The sequence below is a fragment of the Urocampus carinirostris genome, chromosome 12 (genome assembly GCF_059441175.1).
Source record: "Urocampus carinirostris isolate Australia breed hairy pipefish chromosome 12, RoL_Ucar_1.0, whole genome shotgun sequence".
Lineage (NCBI taxonomy): Eukaryota > Metazoa > Chordata > Actinopteri > Syngnathiformes > Syngnathidae > Urocampus > Urocampus carinirostris.
This window is the reverse complement of record NC_142360.1, coordinates 16805932-16822115: the sequence shown is the minus strand read 5'-3', so window position 1 is coordinate 16822115 and position 16184 is coordinate 16805932. Positions and strand designations below refer to the sequence as shown.

The 16184-nt window shown below is 39.0% G+C and overlaps 1 protein-coding gene across 1 annotated transcript in view; it reads left to right on the top strand.

Annotated features, from left to right (window-relative positions):
• tie1 (tyrosine kinase with immunoglobulin-like and EGF-like domains 1) overlaps positions 1–16184 on the top strand; it is a 45886-nt gene extending 29702 nt beyond the window's left edge. Inside the window, exons 14-24 of the mRNA XM_088349207.1 lie at positions 1763–1956; positions 2896–3042; positions 3126–3189; positions 3270–3380; positions 4508–4698; positions 5885–5998; positions 7332–7402; positions 8990–9030; positions 11248–11344; positions 11420–11519; positions 13373–16184. Coding sequence (XP_088205333.1) covers positions 1763–1956; positions 2896–3042; positions 3126–3189; positions 3270–3380; positions 4508–4698; positions 5885–5998; positions 7332–7402; positions 8990–9030; positions 11248–11344; positions 11420–11519; positions 13373–13444 — 1202 coding nt within the window. The 3' untranslated portion in view covers positions 13445–16184. The remainder of the gene's footprint in view (positions 1–1762; positions 1957–2895; positions 3043–3125; positions 3190–3269; positions 3381–4507; positions 4699–5884; positions 5999–7331; positions 7403–8989; positions 9031–11247; positions 11345–11419; positions 11520–13372) is intronic.

Sequence of the window (16184 nt, the reverse complement as noted above, 5' to 3'; positions counted from 1 at the left end):
CCACGTCTCTCCCACCCTAACACTGAACACTAGCTCCCCCCAAGGTTGTGCACTGAGCACCCTGCTTTTCACCCTCTACAGCTCCGACTGCTCACCGACCCACCCCACAAACACTATCATTAAGTTCGCTGACGATACCACCTTGATCGGCCTCATCTCTGAAGGGGACGAGGCGGCATACAGGGATGAGGTTGAGTCACTCTCAAAGTGGTGTTCGGAAAACCACCTCATATTGAACACCACAAAAACAAAAGAACTGATTCTGGATTTCAGAAGGAATGGCAGGAATCCAGCACCACTCATCATAAAGGGAGACTGTGTAGAGAGAGTCCACTCGTTCAAATTCCTGGGCGTGCACATCTCCGACGACCTCTCCTGGTCTGCAAACACCAGAGCAGTGGTAGGGAAGGCCCAGCAGCGACTGCACTTCCTGAGATTGCTCAGGAAAAATAACCTAAAACAGCAGCTGCAGGTGTCCTTCTACAAAGCCACTGTGGAGAGCATCCTAACATACTGCATCACGGTGTGGTATGCTGGGTGCACAGCAGCAGACAGGAAAAAGCTCCAGAGGATCATCAAAATAGCCCAGAGAATCGTCGGCTGCTCTCTGCCCAGTCTGGAGGACATTGCCTGCTCTCGCTACCTTAGCAGAGCAGAAAACATCATCAAGTACTTTTCTCACCCCGGCCACCATTTCTTCGACCTGCTGCCTTCCGGCAAGCGCTACAGGTCACACAAAGCAAAAACGAACAGACTCAGAGACAGTTTCTTCCCCACAGCCATTACCACCCTAAACAGACACCGCACAAAAAACTGAAAACTGTTGCAAAAAACTACCTCACACGTATGTAAATGGTACTCACGTACATGCTGTCTGCACTATGCTTGTTCACTGCTCAAACAGACACCGCACAAAAAAACTGAAAACTCGTGCCAACACTACCTCATACGAATATAATGTTACTCATGTCTTGTTCTTGCACATGCCGACTGCACTACGTTTAATGCTCAAATTGCACAATGTCTGACCATTTCCTGTTTCTGCACTATGATGTCTATGTTTGCACCAATGCATATGCTGACTATTTTTGCACTATGATGACTTTGCACCAAATGCAATATTGCACAACCGTTACGATACCAACGTTATCACGACAACCCTGTATGTAACATCCCACATGCCGACATTTCTTGTGTAAATACCATGTAAATTATAACTATAGCCTTATCCCCCTTGTCTTATAACATTATCTTCTCTGTTCCTTTATCTTCTTGCTCATACCTCACTATGAATGTGTAAAACTGGAGTGTCATGCCCAATTTCGTTGTCACAATATGTTAGCCCATTTGTAGCAATGACAATAAAGGTATATTCTATTCTATTCTATTCTATTCTATTCTATTCTATTCTATTCTATTCTATTCTATTCTATTCTATTCTATTACACAGCTTTTGGTCGACATGACAGCTTTCACAGAAGATATAACTTGAAGATTTGCATGTACGTAATGTGTACAACTTAAACTGTACGGTGTTTGACTCGCACACAGACACAGTCAGAAAAGAGGCGGGGTGACTGTTTAGCCAATTAGAATGGAGAAAGCAATGCACGGTGAAAATCTGCAAAGTGGCAAAACTGTGATACAGCGAGGGATTATTGCACGAGACGGGGCCGCACAAAGTATACTGTGGACAACATCACGAAATTAATGTATCTTCTTCATCTAATAGTCATTCCCTACCCCCCTTTTTCAAAACAAGGCCTGGAAAATTTGATCCCGACCACCCAAGGAGTGGCCCGGAAAACGGCGGGGGATAACTACCAGCTGCTGGTAGCTGTGGTTGGCTCCGTGACAGTGACATGTGTGACCATCCTGCTGGCCCTGCTTGCTCTCTTCTTCATCCGCAAAACTTTACTCAACCGTCGCCGCACCTTCACCTACCAGTCAGGATCGGTAAGGGAAAGATAACCTTTTGAATTTCAGGATAATAGATGTTGGATTTTGGGAGGGATCTAATCTAGCCTGGACTTCGTTTAGTTTTTAATGGATGTCTTAAATTGTGTTGTTTTTGGCTGATCCATTAATAGTTATCCATATTAGTAGGTGGCAGCGGATTGCACTTTTTAAAATATATACTAATAATCTGATCGTGAGTTAGCACAGTACAGTGGTGCCTCTACTTACAAGTTTAACTCATTCTGGAATTAGCTTCTTAACCTGAAAACGCATTTTAAATGTAAATGAACCATTCCGTTCCAAGCTTCACAAAGGTACAGTATGATACATTTTTTAATAAATAATAAAAGATAGTCAGAAAGTGAAACAAATACATGTTAAAATAAGATTACCACACAATAAACATAAACGAGAGGCACCTAATGTAAAAAAACAAGGAATAAGGGAACTAATGAAAATATTCATTTACCTTTTTAATTCACATTTCTTGAAAAAAAACGATCCAATGATGTCTGCTTTTGTCAATTCATCGGAAATATGCGAGGCTGACGTATCGATAGCCCGACTTGTCAAAACTTTTTGGGGTGATCCCTTTCCACTAATTCCGAGACTTCATGGGATTTTGCTAAAATGTCTTTAACTTAGGTAGATTGAATGATGGCTGTGTCAGTACAATAAAGACAATTCTGATTCCAATGTTTAAGTAGCCCAAATTTATTAACCGCAAAAATCTTGTTTTTAGCCTCTTGAAAATAGTTTTTTTACTTTTACTCTCCAACCAACTGTAGAAGTCTTTGGCATGGAACCTGGGAATCTTTTTGACGTCTTTTCAATAGCTTTTCTAGTTTTTGCTATGTGGGTTAGGCATTCCTGAATGCAGTTTGTTTTTTGTTTTTATAATCATGGTTATTCTGTTTACATTAACTGTATATCCAGGGTGAGGAGACAATCCTTCAGTTTAACTCTGGAACGCTGACCTTGACTCGGAGGCCCAAGCCCATTCCAGAACCTCTCACTTATCCAATCCTGGAATGGGAAGATATTAAGTTTGAAGACGTCATTGGAGAGGGTAACTTCGGACAGGTATGCATAAATGATACTTCCTGTCATAAGTCACCACTATTTCCTTGTCTGGTATACCTGACAAACAATATGGTCACAACTAGGTGATCAAAGCCATGATCAAGAAGGACGGCAACAAGATGAGTGCAGCCATAAAAATGCTAAAAGGTGAGCCAAAGTTGTAAAATGCTGATCTGCTTTTCAAATGCTTTTCTTGCTTTCAATGTCTGCTTCCGATATGTGTGCAGAGTTTGCCTCAGAAAACGACCACCGAGACTTTGCAGGGGAACTGGAAGTGCTTTGTAAACTGGGCCAGCATCCGAACATCATCAACTTGATTGGAGCTTGTGAGAATAGAGGTGAGGAACATAGTGGCATGTTTATTGGCCTCTAAAACGAACTTGTGGCCATATTTAACACAAACACAGATGTGTTGATGTTTCAGCACAATCAATTGATTGCAGCACACAACGTGGTTAAACTGTTAATTCACTCTGTGATTTCTCTCACCATTGATATTAATCTTAGAAAAGTGTAATGGCAACTGATGACAACTTTTGTATCCATTGAAGACTGTTAAAAATGTCCACAAGGATTCCACAACAGTGAGTTCAACAATTAGTGATGTGTCAAAACCGCTCTTTTAGCTGACTGTTTGAGGTGAACGACTGGAGCCGGCTCCCTTCGAGACAATTTTTTCGCATCTCGCTCTCTCTTTTTTGCTCCTTTTGAAGGTGCACGTAACTGGTCAATAAGCATGGTGTCGTCTCTGACTGTGATCGTTTTATTAACTCAATAGGTGCGGGACGTTTCTCTTAAATGAGAAGGGCCAATTTTTGCCATTTTGACTCATTTTTGAAGGCCTGCAGAAAATTTAGCTCTGTACCTAAATAGGCATAAGACACATCAAAAGGAAACTTGAACCATTATCTCTAGAAAACCATTCAAAAATAATTTTAAAAAAGTATGCTTCTAGCTTTTACCATTGTGTAGTAAACAAAAGTTAAAAATTGCTAAGTTTCTTGAAAATTATCACTTCCAAGAAAACTTTTGAGAAAAATGTTTTTTTGTGAAAAGATGCTATTAAAGCAGAACTTTCACTTCTAAGGTTTTTTTTTTTATATATTCACGATACTGATATCAAAACAATGCCTTCTATTAACACAAGGGCAATTTGCTGGCAAAACATCATTTTATTGCAAGAAAACTGAACTTATGCATGAATGATGCATTAACTTTGTAAGAACTTTATCAGGCTTTGTTGTTTACGGTGACATGATCACATGATTCAGGTCTTCACGGCGATCGCGAACGTTATGTAGTGTCTTCCCTACCTTCCCTGACGATGATTTAAGAAAGAATAAAGCTTTGAAACCTTAAACTGTCTTTACTAATATCTTAGTTAGTTAAGGCTGGGTTCGACTGTTGTAAATATTTGGTTGTCCATGCATGTCTCTGTGCTAATGAGACTTTTGAAAATCCCCAGGTTATCTGTACATTGCCATAGAATATGCTCCCTATGGCAACCTTCTGGACTTTTTGCGAAAGAGTCGCGTTTTGGAGACTGACCCAGCCTTCGCCAAGGAGCACGGCACTGCTTCGACACTTACCTCGCAACAGTTGCTGCAGTTTGCTGTTGACGTAGCCACCGGGATGCACTACCTCAGTGACAAACAGGTAAGTGAGTGAGTGAACAGGAGTTTATCCCAACACACAATATCTGCCTTTTTAAATTAAATTTATTAGGGTCTTTGATAAGTTAGTTGCTTTAGTAAACACTCAAAATAGGAAAAGACGACATTAATGAATATTGAGCTTGCAAGGAGAACACGAAAGGACTACAAAAAACAATCACGATGGAGAATTCCAAATCTGTTCTGAGGGTCCACCTCTGAGCCCTTTCTTTTCATTTAATCTCCTAGGGTACAAAAAGCAGATCCACCCTAGAGGGTGTGGAATTCAAAGAAAAGCAAAATCACTGGCCAATACTGACAATGATGTAAACAGCGCATAATAGTCAAAATAATAAACAACCATGGTATCCCATCTTAAGCTCCTTTGCAAGTGTCCAATAATAAAATAAGAATAATTTATAAGTGTCTATGGAATGGACCTGTCAGACCTGCAGGTGCTTTAAATCAAGATATTTTGCTACCAGGGTTCCCGTACGATGCAAAATTCCAAATTTGTTCTAAAAGCTTTCCCTTAAGCCCTTTTGTTTTATTAAATCTTCTAGGTTACAAAAAGCAGATCCACCATAAAGGGTGTGGAGTCAAAGAACAGCAACATGATTGGCCAAAAGTGACAATGATGTAAACAGTCAAAATAAAAAACTGGTATCCTATGCAATCTCTGATCTAAGTTTCCAATAATAAAAACAGAATAAGTTTATCAGTCTTTCAAGGAGTATATCAGTCTGAATCTCCGCCACAAATGTTCCTAATAATGTGCTTAAAACCACTAAATTCTGCTACCAGGGTTCCAGCACGACGCAACATTCCAAATCTGTTGTAAAAGCGCTCGGCCGAGCCCTTTGTGAGAATGAATCTCTTTGGTTTAAAAAAACAAGAGAACAGCAATATCATTTTGACAACGATGTAAACATGCAGAAAAGTCAAGATAAAGTACAGTTGAGAGGTATAATAGTCAAAACAGTGAACAACCATAGCATCCTTCTTGATCTCCTTTGCAGGTGTCCAATCATAAAAACGTAATAAACTTATCAATCTTTCTAGGGATAGATTTGTCTGAATCTCCTCTACTAATGCTCCGAATTATTTAGGTCCTTAAAATTCATCATTGTTGCTGCCAGCGTTCCCAGCAGTAATTTCTCTATCTTTATTCTTCTCTCACTTAAAATCAGTTCATTCACAGAGATTTGGCCGCCAGAAATGTTCTTGTTGGTGACAACCTTGTGGCAAAGATAGCAGACTTTGGCCTGTCCCGTGGTGAAGAGGTTTATGTTAAGAAGACAATGGTGAGTATTGCATCAATTAGATTTCTTTTTTATCTATTATGTTTTCTTGCCTGTAAAACCAGTTTGGGAAGAGTTGTATTTCCAGTATGAGTAGATCAGGGGTCACCAACCTTTTGAGGCTTTTACAGAATTAGTTCTTTGCTCGTGATGAGTGCCTACCAATTTTGATGCGCATTTCTTCCCAAAAATTATTGTTAGTATGTTGTTATTATTAGGCTACGAATTTGAAATTAGGGCGGCATGTTGGATGAGTGGTTAGTGCGTCTGCGGCACAGTTCTGAGGTCATGGGATCGAACCCATCTCCTAGCATTTCTGTGCGGGGTTTGCATGTTCTCCCTGTGCTTAAATGGGTTTCCTCCGGGCACTCCGGTTTCCTCCCACATTCCAAATACATGCATGTCAGGTTAATTGGCCGGTCCAAATTGTCCCTAGGTGCGAATAAGCGAGTGAGTTGTCTGTCGCTGTGTGGCCAGCGACTGGCTGGCAACCAGTTCAAGGTGTCCCCTGCCCACTGCCTGAAGATAGCTGGGATGGGCTCCAGCCCCTTTGCAACGCCACTGAGGATAATCTGTGCACATAATGAATGGATGGATGAATTTGAAATGAACTGATATAAAAATGACATTGTCAAACAATCACCAAAGTATTCCAAGTTACCCAATGAACCCAATAGAATTCTAAAAAGATTTTTTGTTAATTCTCACTAATGACAATCAGAAATCAATAGAAACGAATATCGACAACCTTATTCTTTTATATTATCCCCATTATTTGTACAGTAGGACCCCCGTTTAAAGTGGGGGTCAGGTTCCAAAATTAACCCATAATAGGTAAAATACATGAGGTATCTATTATACAATGAAATACTTTAGAATGCATTCAAATCAAAGAACACACTCTTTTGCAGCCCCTAGTATTCATTTAAAAAATAATTGCACAGTATATGTAAACCAATGTGACCAATTACTACTGTCTTCGGGACTGTTTAGCCCATCAGGATGCAGAACACAATGGACAATACAAATGTGTGAAGTAGCAAAACTGAAAAGTAAACCACATTTTAGAGAGGGATCACTGTATTTAAATTTTCTGATTTCTTACCAAATAAAACAAGCCATTATTAGTGAGGTATTTCAAAGCTGGTTCACTCCTCACGTGATTCTAAGGAGGCGAAGTCTGAGTTGGTGACCCCTCTGTTGATATACTGTATCTCTAACAGGTTTAAAGTTTTATAAAACAGTGTCAGTTTTTACTGTATATTTGACATGTGACCTGCGATGACAACATTGAAGTCCGCACCTATTTTGCATCATCATATTTCGTTGTTTTCAGGGAAGGCTACCTGTACGATGGATGGCTATTGAGTCCCTAAACTACAGTGTGTACACCACCAAAAGTGATGTGTAAGTAACAACAAAAAATGGAAAAAAGGTTGCCTGTTTTGTTTTGCTTCAGGGATTTTTAACTGATCAACCCTGGTCTTAACTTGGATAGTATAACTAGTATTTGGTGCCACTGTTGCCGGAGGATTTTTTGGGGGGCTAACCACATATGACGTGTTTCAGCCTGTTGAGGGTGAAGGAGTTTCTCTTCTGTGTGTTCGAATCTACTTCGAACGAAAGTCATCACTGTTGGTAAAACTTTGAGAATATTATCGACAATGAAACAGAGGACAAAAAAAACGCAAATTAAATAAAAAGATAGAATATCGTCTGGGCCTTGTCTATTATAGAACAAGCCGTTCTTTCGTATGACGAAAGCAAAAAACATACCTGTCAACCTCCTCGCCTTTACAAATTGTCGTATTTTCCCTTACAAAATACAAAATAATCTTACACCATATTTTTTTTTCGGAATGGTGCATGATGGGAAATCCCCAGGCGGCAGACGCATGCGCACAGTAGCATCAAACCGCTCGCTTCGTCCGCAACGAAAAAAAAAAGATACAGAGATAGAGGCTACCGCGCGAATTCGTTGGACTTGATTGATTTGCCGTTTTGTGATAGTCGGTGTTTACCGGATGGTACCCATAATTGACAAATTTGCGTTTTTCCGTACAGATTTTCTTGTACGCCGTACACGTCTTAAAATGCATGATAAACGTACTTTGTACGGCAAAAACGTACAGGTTGACAGGTATGAATAAATGTAATGGCGACCGCTGTTTAAAGTGACATTGTGTAATATTTGACGATTAGATGTGGATGTATTGTGTAGTGCAAGTGAAAATGAGTGCTAAAAAGCAGAAAAAATATAAACTATAGAGATGCAAAGTGACCAAACCGCAACAAATTTCTTGACCTACCAATATTTAAAAAATATATAAGTTCATCATTTATTGTATTTCTTTATTATTGAAAAGAGTATCATTTTTTTTTTTTTTTAAATGACTTTATTTTTATAAATTACCACTGGGAGGTGCTGAATAAAACACAATGTCCCTTTAAATATCAGAGTGAGACAGAGAGAAAGAAAGATAGTAGTCTGGTAAGTTTGATAAGCACTACCAGGAAGTCTTGGGCACAACTTGGAAGAAGTTGCTGTCAACAATAATCTATTTTTATGCTTTGAAAAACAAGTCTTAGATTGGTAATATCAACCGAAATTCACAGATAAATAACCACAGTTAAAAGCAAATGACAAAAATATAGTTTTGAAGCTGCAGTTGGATTGGATGCTAATAATGTGATCATTTTTAAAGACAAGTCTAATCCAATCATATTTTTACGTATAAATTTACACAAGCATAAATTTGGACCATTTAGAAATGCTTTATAAAACAATCGTTGACTCAAAAAAAGTGCAGTAATTTATAGAAAATTTTAACCAACGTATGGATTACTGTTTCAAAGTGCCCTTGAGAAAAAGGGTTTTGTTTCACCGGGCTGCGAAAGGCAATTTTAACATCGGTGATGGACCAGACCAAATCCTGAATGTGTTTTAACCCCTGTAGCGGGAGTAGATTTATGTTTTATGTTCTATGTTCTTAGGTGGTCTTTTGGAATTCTCCTTTGGGAAATCGTAAGCCTTGGTAAGTAAACACAATTGTTTGGGAAAAATAATAATAGCAATGGAAATAATAATATATTAATAAAAATTATAAATTGTGCAACTAATAATTTCAATTCATAGTAATCTCTTGTTTTTCACGAGGGTTGCGTTACAAAAAGAACCCGCAATATTTAAAATGAGGGGAAGTAAAAACCTTCATCATTTATAAATTGAAACCACCTAACCAACTAACCTTTTTTACAGGCTCAAGCATTTATTTAATAAAGATAAGTCTAGAATATAATAGAATACAATATATCTTTATTATCATTGTTACAAAATGGGTTGAACATATTGTTACAACAAAATTGGACGTGGCACTCCAGTTACACATTTTGAATGTAAAGATAAAAGATTAAAAAGAGATAAAAAGAATTTGGATATATATATATATATATATATATATATATATATATATATATATATATATATATGAACACAGAATATTTACACAAGAAAGTGTGGGCATGTAAAAGCAGAAGTAGTGTACTTGATAAAATTTATTTTTTTAACATCTAAGTACTCATCTCATCTCATTAGCCGTACCGCTTATCCTCATTAGGGTCGCGGGGGGGGGCTGGAGCCCATCCCAGCCATCTCCGGGCAGTGGGCAGGGGACACCCTGAACTGGTTGCCAGCCAGTCGCAAGGCACACAGGGACAGACAGCTCATTCGCTCATTCACACCTAGGGACAATTTAGACCGGCCAATTCACCTGAAATGCATGTTTTTGGAATGTGGGAGGAAACCGGAGTGCCCGGAGGAAACCCATGCAAGCACGGGGAGAACATACAAACTCCGCACAGGAAGTCTGGAGCTGGATTTGAACCCACGACAGGTTCCCGAGACATGAACTGTGCCGCACAAGCGCTAACCACTGCGCCGCCGTGCTGCCCATCTAAGTACTATTCTGTCAAATCGTAATTTTAATAATAATCTTGCTGCTTTATTGCACCGCGATGAAAATTATTTCAGGACACTATTCACTTTTTTGCTTGAGATGATATTTTGTCGCCATCATGTGGATCTTTTTAGAATACAGCAATGTGGCGTAAAATTGCGCTTTTTTTAATAATACGTAACCTTCTTATTAGCACGTGTGCGGCACAGTTCTGAGGTTATGAGATCGAACTTCCTGTGTGGAGTTTGCATCTTCTCCCCGTGCCTGAGTGGGTTTCCACCGGGCACCCTAGTTTCCTCCCACATTCCAAAAACTTGCGTTTCAGCTTAATTGGCTGGTCCAAATTGTCCCTAGGTGCGAATGAGCAAGTGAGTTCTCAGTCCCTGTGTGCCTTGTGGCTGGCAACTAGTTTAGGGTGTCCCTGGCCACTGCCCGAAGATAGCTGGGATGGGCTCCAGCACTCCCACGACCCTACTGAGGATAAGCAGTGCAGATAATGGATAGATGGATGGATATTTTTTCGCCACCATGTGGATCTTTTGGAATACAATATACCTTATTGGCCAAAAACTACAAATACAAGGACGTAGTTTTGGGGTTGGAATTGGTGGGAACCAAATCATAACCAAACATAAGTCTAACGTGAAATAAGGGAAAGGCACAGCCAATACAGTGGTCAGCTCTTCCGCAGAGAAGGTGATTTAACCCTTTCTATGCCGCTAAATGCACCAGACGTCAATCAATCAATATTTTTTGGGGGGGTTGATCACAAAATCAGGTGGGGAAAAACCATGATTGCCTTTATTGGTGGGAACATGTCCACCTCCATCCATGCCAAATCTACGCCCTTGCCGTTGAGTTACCATTGACTAATTTAGAGAACTGTGATAAACAACTCATCCAAAGGTCAAGTCAAGTCAAGTCAAGTCATTTTTATTTGTATAGCCCTTAATCACAAAGAGTCTCAAAGGGCTGCACAGGTTATTGCACAGACTATTATTTCAGACTATTATTTGAGGTCCTAATCTTGAGTGTGTTGAAGTTCACGAAACATGAAATTGCCAGACAATATGGACGTATAAAATGTCATTTCTGAAATCTGTCTTACCTACATGTACATAATTAACCGCAACGTCATTGACGCACAGGTAGTGAAGAGGCAGAGTTACTCTTTAAACAATCAGAATGCAGAACACAATACACATTGAAAACCCGCAAAGTAGCGACACTGTAAAAATAACCGACATTGACTGTATTCAAAACGTTTCAATTATCGCTTTTGTGTACATATGCCAGGTGGCACGCCATACTGTGGTATGACATGTGCTGAGCTTTATGAAAAACTACCGCAAGGATACCGGATGGAGAAACCCAAAAATTGTGATGATGAAGTGTAAGGCTTGTTTTTTCCCCCTTTTTCATTTATTCACACGTTCCAGATGAGCTTATTCCAATTTTCCTTTTCCAGTTATGAGCTGATGAAACAGTGCTGGAGGGATCGGCCATACGAAAGACCCCCGTTTTCCCAAGTTTCGGTGCAGCTCAACAGGATGCAAGAGGCCAGGAAGGTCTGTTTGTTGCATTTTTTATTTATGGCGCAGCATAGAAAAACCCAACATCAAGCACTAATTAACAAAAAGAATCGACGGATTTGCACAAAAACAGCTTGACAATACAGACGCTGCCCTACTTACAATCGTTCGTGAGTTGAATTTTTTCGTAAGTTGCTTCACTGCTATATTTTGTATGATTAATGTTTATATGAGTATGTTTAAGGATTTTATAAGTAGCCTGTATTGTTATATACTAAAAAATAAACATTTCATAAAATAATATGCTCTATAAAGATAAAGTTGAATTTAACTTACTTTTGGGAGATGCGCTTCAAGAGGTCCTCTTCCGTGGTAAAAAGTGGCCGAAAGAAAGCGTTCCAACCATTTTCTCAACCGCATCAAGCTTTCATATTCCACTTTTATTTCAAAAGAAATGGCTCGCCTCTTCTTTACATTTTACACCAACCATATTGAATGGATGCACGAGATATCAAACAATAAAAACTTAAAAGTTCTTAGCGCGCTAGAGATACAATACACCTAACACTGTATGTTTACACACAAACTAGTAAGTAGAAGCCGGATTTCTTCTTTTTCTGGGCAACCCCTCGCAGCGCCACCACACGCCGGTAGTGGCGGAAAGAAGCACTACAGTAATGTCCTGTACTCGGAAAAAGGTGCACACAATACCAAATCCTACTCACAGCAATGTCAGGATATTTTCTACATCCCGAAAAAAATGTTTTTATCTTCCGTTTTTTGTAAGTCGAATGATCCTAAGTAGGAGAGCGTCCGTACAATAATACACAGTAATACGTAAATGTGCCCAAAGGGAGGAAGGAGGCTGAAGCAAGAGCTTATAACTGCCTATCCCTATTGCATTTTTTCTTGTAGAAAATATATATTCAAATCAAAACAAGAAAACAGAACAAAAATGGTAAAAAATAATAAAATAAGACATTTCAGACCAGCATCCACTACAGACTCCTTTTATATGATACCCTAATAAATTTTATGTTAATCCTCTTTAGCATTTCATCACAAATATGTATAATACTGTATGTATTTTTTCCAAATTCATAAACATCAGGGTTTTTACTAAATTATTCCATTAATCAATTCTACTTCTTTGGGTGGCACAATGGCTTTTCTTTTTCGTATGAGAATATTAGACGTTGAAGATATGGATTCACCAGCTTTTAAATGGGGCAAAATTAATGAACTGTACACTATATAAAGGTGTTTTTTTTGTTGTCAAATATCGTTATGTATTGAATCACTATTCTAATATTCTTAGCTAATTTGGATGGTATACCATTTATAGGAGGTTTTTAACCAACATTATGGCTTAGAATCACTCAAAGAAACTCATTGTTTTAACTTTTCTGATTTGAACAGGATCTTTATTTGAATTTTAATGTCTATTTTACATTTACCAGATACCATAACTTTTGCCTTTGATATGTTTAATGATAATTTCTTTTTAATCAAACCATTCCTTGACTTTGTGAAGTTTGACGGTCATTTGTGCCTGTACCGTAATTGCTGAAGATTTGTACACAAGCCTAATATGGTCGTTTCATGAGAAAATAGAACTTCTTTTGAATTTCAAGGACACATTACGCAAGCCATTTATATACCATAAAACAATAAAAGTCGTAACAGAGACCCCAGAAGCACTCCACAGCTGATGCAAATATGACTTGAATATATTGCCAATCTGCACGTATTGAGATTGATTTAAGACGTATCCAAACGTAAAGAAAGAAGTTCTTTTACTAGCTGAAGTTATTTACAAGAAAACACATTTTTGCTGGGATTGTTCCTTTGAAAAAAGACCAGTATTGATGAAAACTTTTGTTTTCCAGGCCTATGTGAATATGGCGCTTTTTGAGAACTTCACTTATGCCGGAATAGACGCAATGGCGGAAGAGGCCTGACTACCAGCCCCCCCAGGCCCTGGCATGCCACGCCAAATATTGAAGAAGCCCAAAAAATTGGCACTGCGTTACTGCCACCCGCCTGCTGCTCATCGCAGAGAACGGCGGAGCAGACGCTCTTTCAAAACAACACAGTTATAGGCGGAGGACTGTGAAAGGACACTGCAAAGGGAACTGAAAGGCAGCATGGAGGCGAGGATTTACCGTCTGTTGTTTTGAGAAGAGTCCAAACACCAGGCTTCGTGTTGGAGACACTACTCTTTTGAATAGTTTTCAACATCTATGGAATTATGTGGCTTGCTATTTCACCACAGGGTCTGTGGGGTGCTAATCCTTCATTTTTTGGCGTTCTGTTCTACTAAAGAAAATAACGTTTCCAGACTGTTGGACACCACGCAGCACTTAAAACTAGCCTTTGGAAAAGCACTCTGGACTTAAAGCCACACAAAGATTGCTCGGTTTTCGAGAGACCCTAACATGTAAAGAGAAAAATAGCTTAGGATATAATAAACACAACACAAAAGGCCCTGAATATTTGGTTAATGGTTAACTTGTATCATCAAGTGCAGGGGTCTCCAACATGGTGTCCGCAAGGACCAGGTAACCCCCTAAGAATACCTAAGTAGCACATTTACAGGTTCTGAAACTATCTCAACAGTGAAGTGTCATTGCGATTTTCAAGTAAATTTGATATCTTACTGACATGATGTTTTAATGGTTGACCTAATTTCTAGTAATTACAACGTGGTCATAGTGTTTCAACTTAAGAACCATAAGTCACGCAAGTAGTTATGCTAAAGGTCCTACTGAACAAACTGAAACAACAGGCAGAAAACACCCTAGCCGAAGAATAGGCAGGTCTCAAGGAGGCAAGGAGTAGCACAGAACAGATTTTTGACAAGTTTCAACAACGCCAAAGGAAACTCTATTTCGTCTTTGTGGATTTCAAGTAGGCATGTGATGGAGTATGACAAAGAGCCTTACAGGCCACTATGCGCATGTAAACCAACAGCCAGAAACTAGTTTAGACCATTGAACAGCTGTGCGCCAATGCGAACATTGTGGGACTGATCAATGGTACCATTGGGCCGTGGTTTCGAAAAACAGTCGGTGTGAAACAAAACTGCATTCCCTCCCTAACTTTGTTCAACATCTTTCTGGAGATCATCATAACTGGAGTCCGGGACCAACATTATTTACAGTCAATATCGGGGGACATAACATTATTAACCTCTGTTTTGCTGATGATTTTACCTGACTGGTAGAAGAACAAGAACTCAGAGAAGTGGTCAGTCGCCTGCACAAAGCATCAACCCAGTATGGGATGGAAATCAGCGCTGAAAAATTAAAGTGGTGACCAACAAATCCCACAAACATCACCATCAACCACCAAGGGCTTGAACCTGTCACCAAATTTAAATATCCTTGAGCAGAAGAGGGGTCAGAACCAACAATCATGGCCAGTATAGCTCAAACCACAGCCGCCCTTGTCAGATCTAAACTAACCTGGAGGGACAAGAACATAGCAGTGAGATCAAAGATCGAATTCGCTGAAGAGCTGGTTACTAACAGTACATCTTTCTCTACGCTTGCGAGACATGGACTCTCACAGCAAAGCTGGTAAGGAAAATCCAGGCCATGTCTATGTGATGCTACAGAAAACTTCTAGGCAGCAGCTACATAGTCCATTTGACAAACCAAAAAGTGTGCAACACCGTCTGAGGGCACATTGGACCCTACAAAAACTGTTTTCAAGTGTGCGTAAACGAAAACTGCAGTGGTAAGGTCATGTAACAAGATCATCAGGACTGGCCAAAAACATTTTGTAATACAGCGACATCTAGTGGTCAAATAATACAGTCCCTCTTAAATGTTGCTAAAGCTTCAATTGACAAGTGCAAAGTCAATTTTAAACTATGCTATTAATGGAAATCCGGGGGGAAAAAGGTAGCAACCTCTTTAGCTTTGTGGACATATTTGTGCTGTTATGTCACTAGCGCAAACTCCTTTGTGAAACTGACGCTAAGACTGAGAAAACAATGATTCAAAATTAGGTTGGTCCCATCTGAAGACACAATTCATTGTTTGTGAATGTAACGCTTTGTGTATGTATTATCACTGCCATGTAAACTACTGTACAATTGATCAATGTAAATACAAATATTTTGTCATCAAAACTGACCATAGCCTAAATGTAATTAGTCAAAAAAAGGTTTAGGATTTACATAGTTCACTGTTTCAACATTTACTTTTTTAAAAATCTTTTCTCTAGTATTTCACATACTGCGTACATTTTCACCTTTGCCAATGGTATATTTTGTTGCTCGTTTTGTTAGTTTTTGACTTTTTATGTCGTTTTATATTCAGGTGATATATTCGGCAGTACTGGCATTTAGCAATTTCTATTCTATTTTTGAGTAACAACTCCCCCTAAAAATATTTTGTTTGGTATTCAAGGATCTCTGAAACCATACAGTACTTTTGTTCAAAAACGGACATGGGTGAACCTTTCTAAATTATCAGACAGTTTTTATGTAATCCACTTAATCAAACAGCATTAGCAAATAACATGTTTTCACTGTATCCATATCTCAGTGAATGTTTCATTTCCCTCTCTTGTGCACAGTTTTGAACTGTGAAAAGTAATTGCCTGTACAGATCCAGTTTACCTTTTTGATAAGTGTGCTTATGTTTTTTGAAGAGACCTATAGCAAAGTATGATGCCATTTAAACTTGTAGA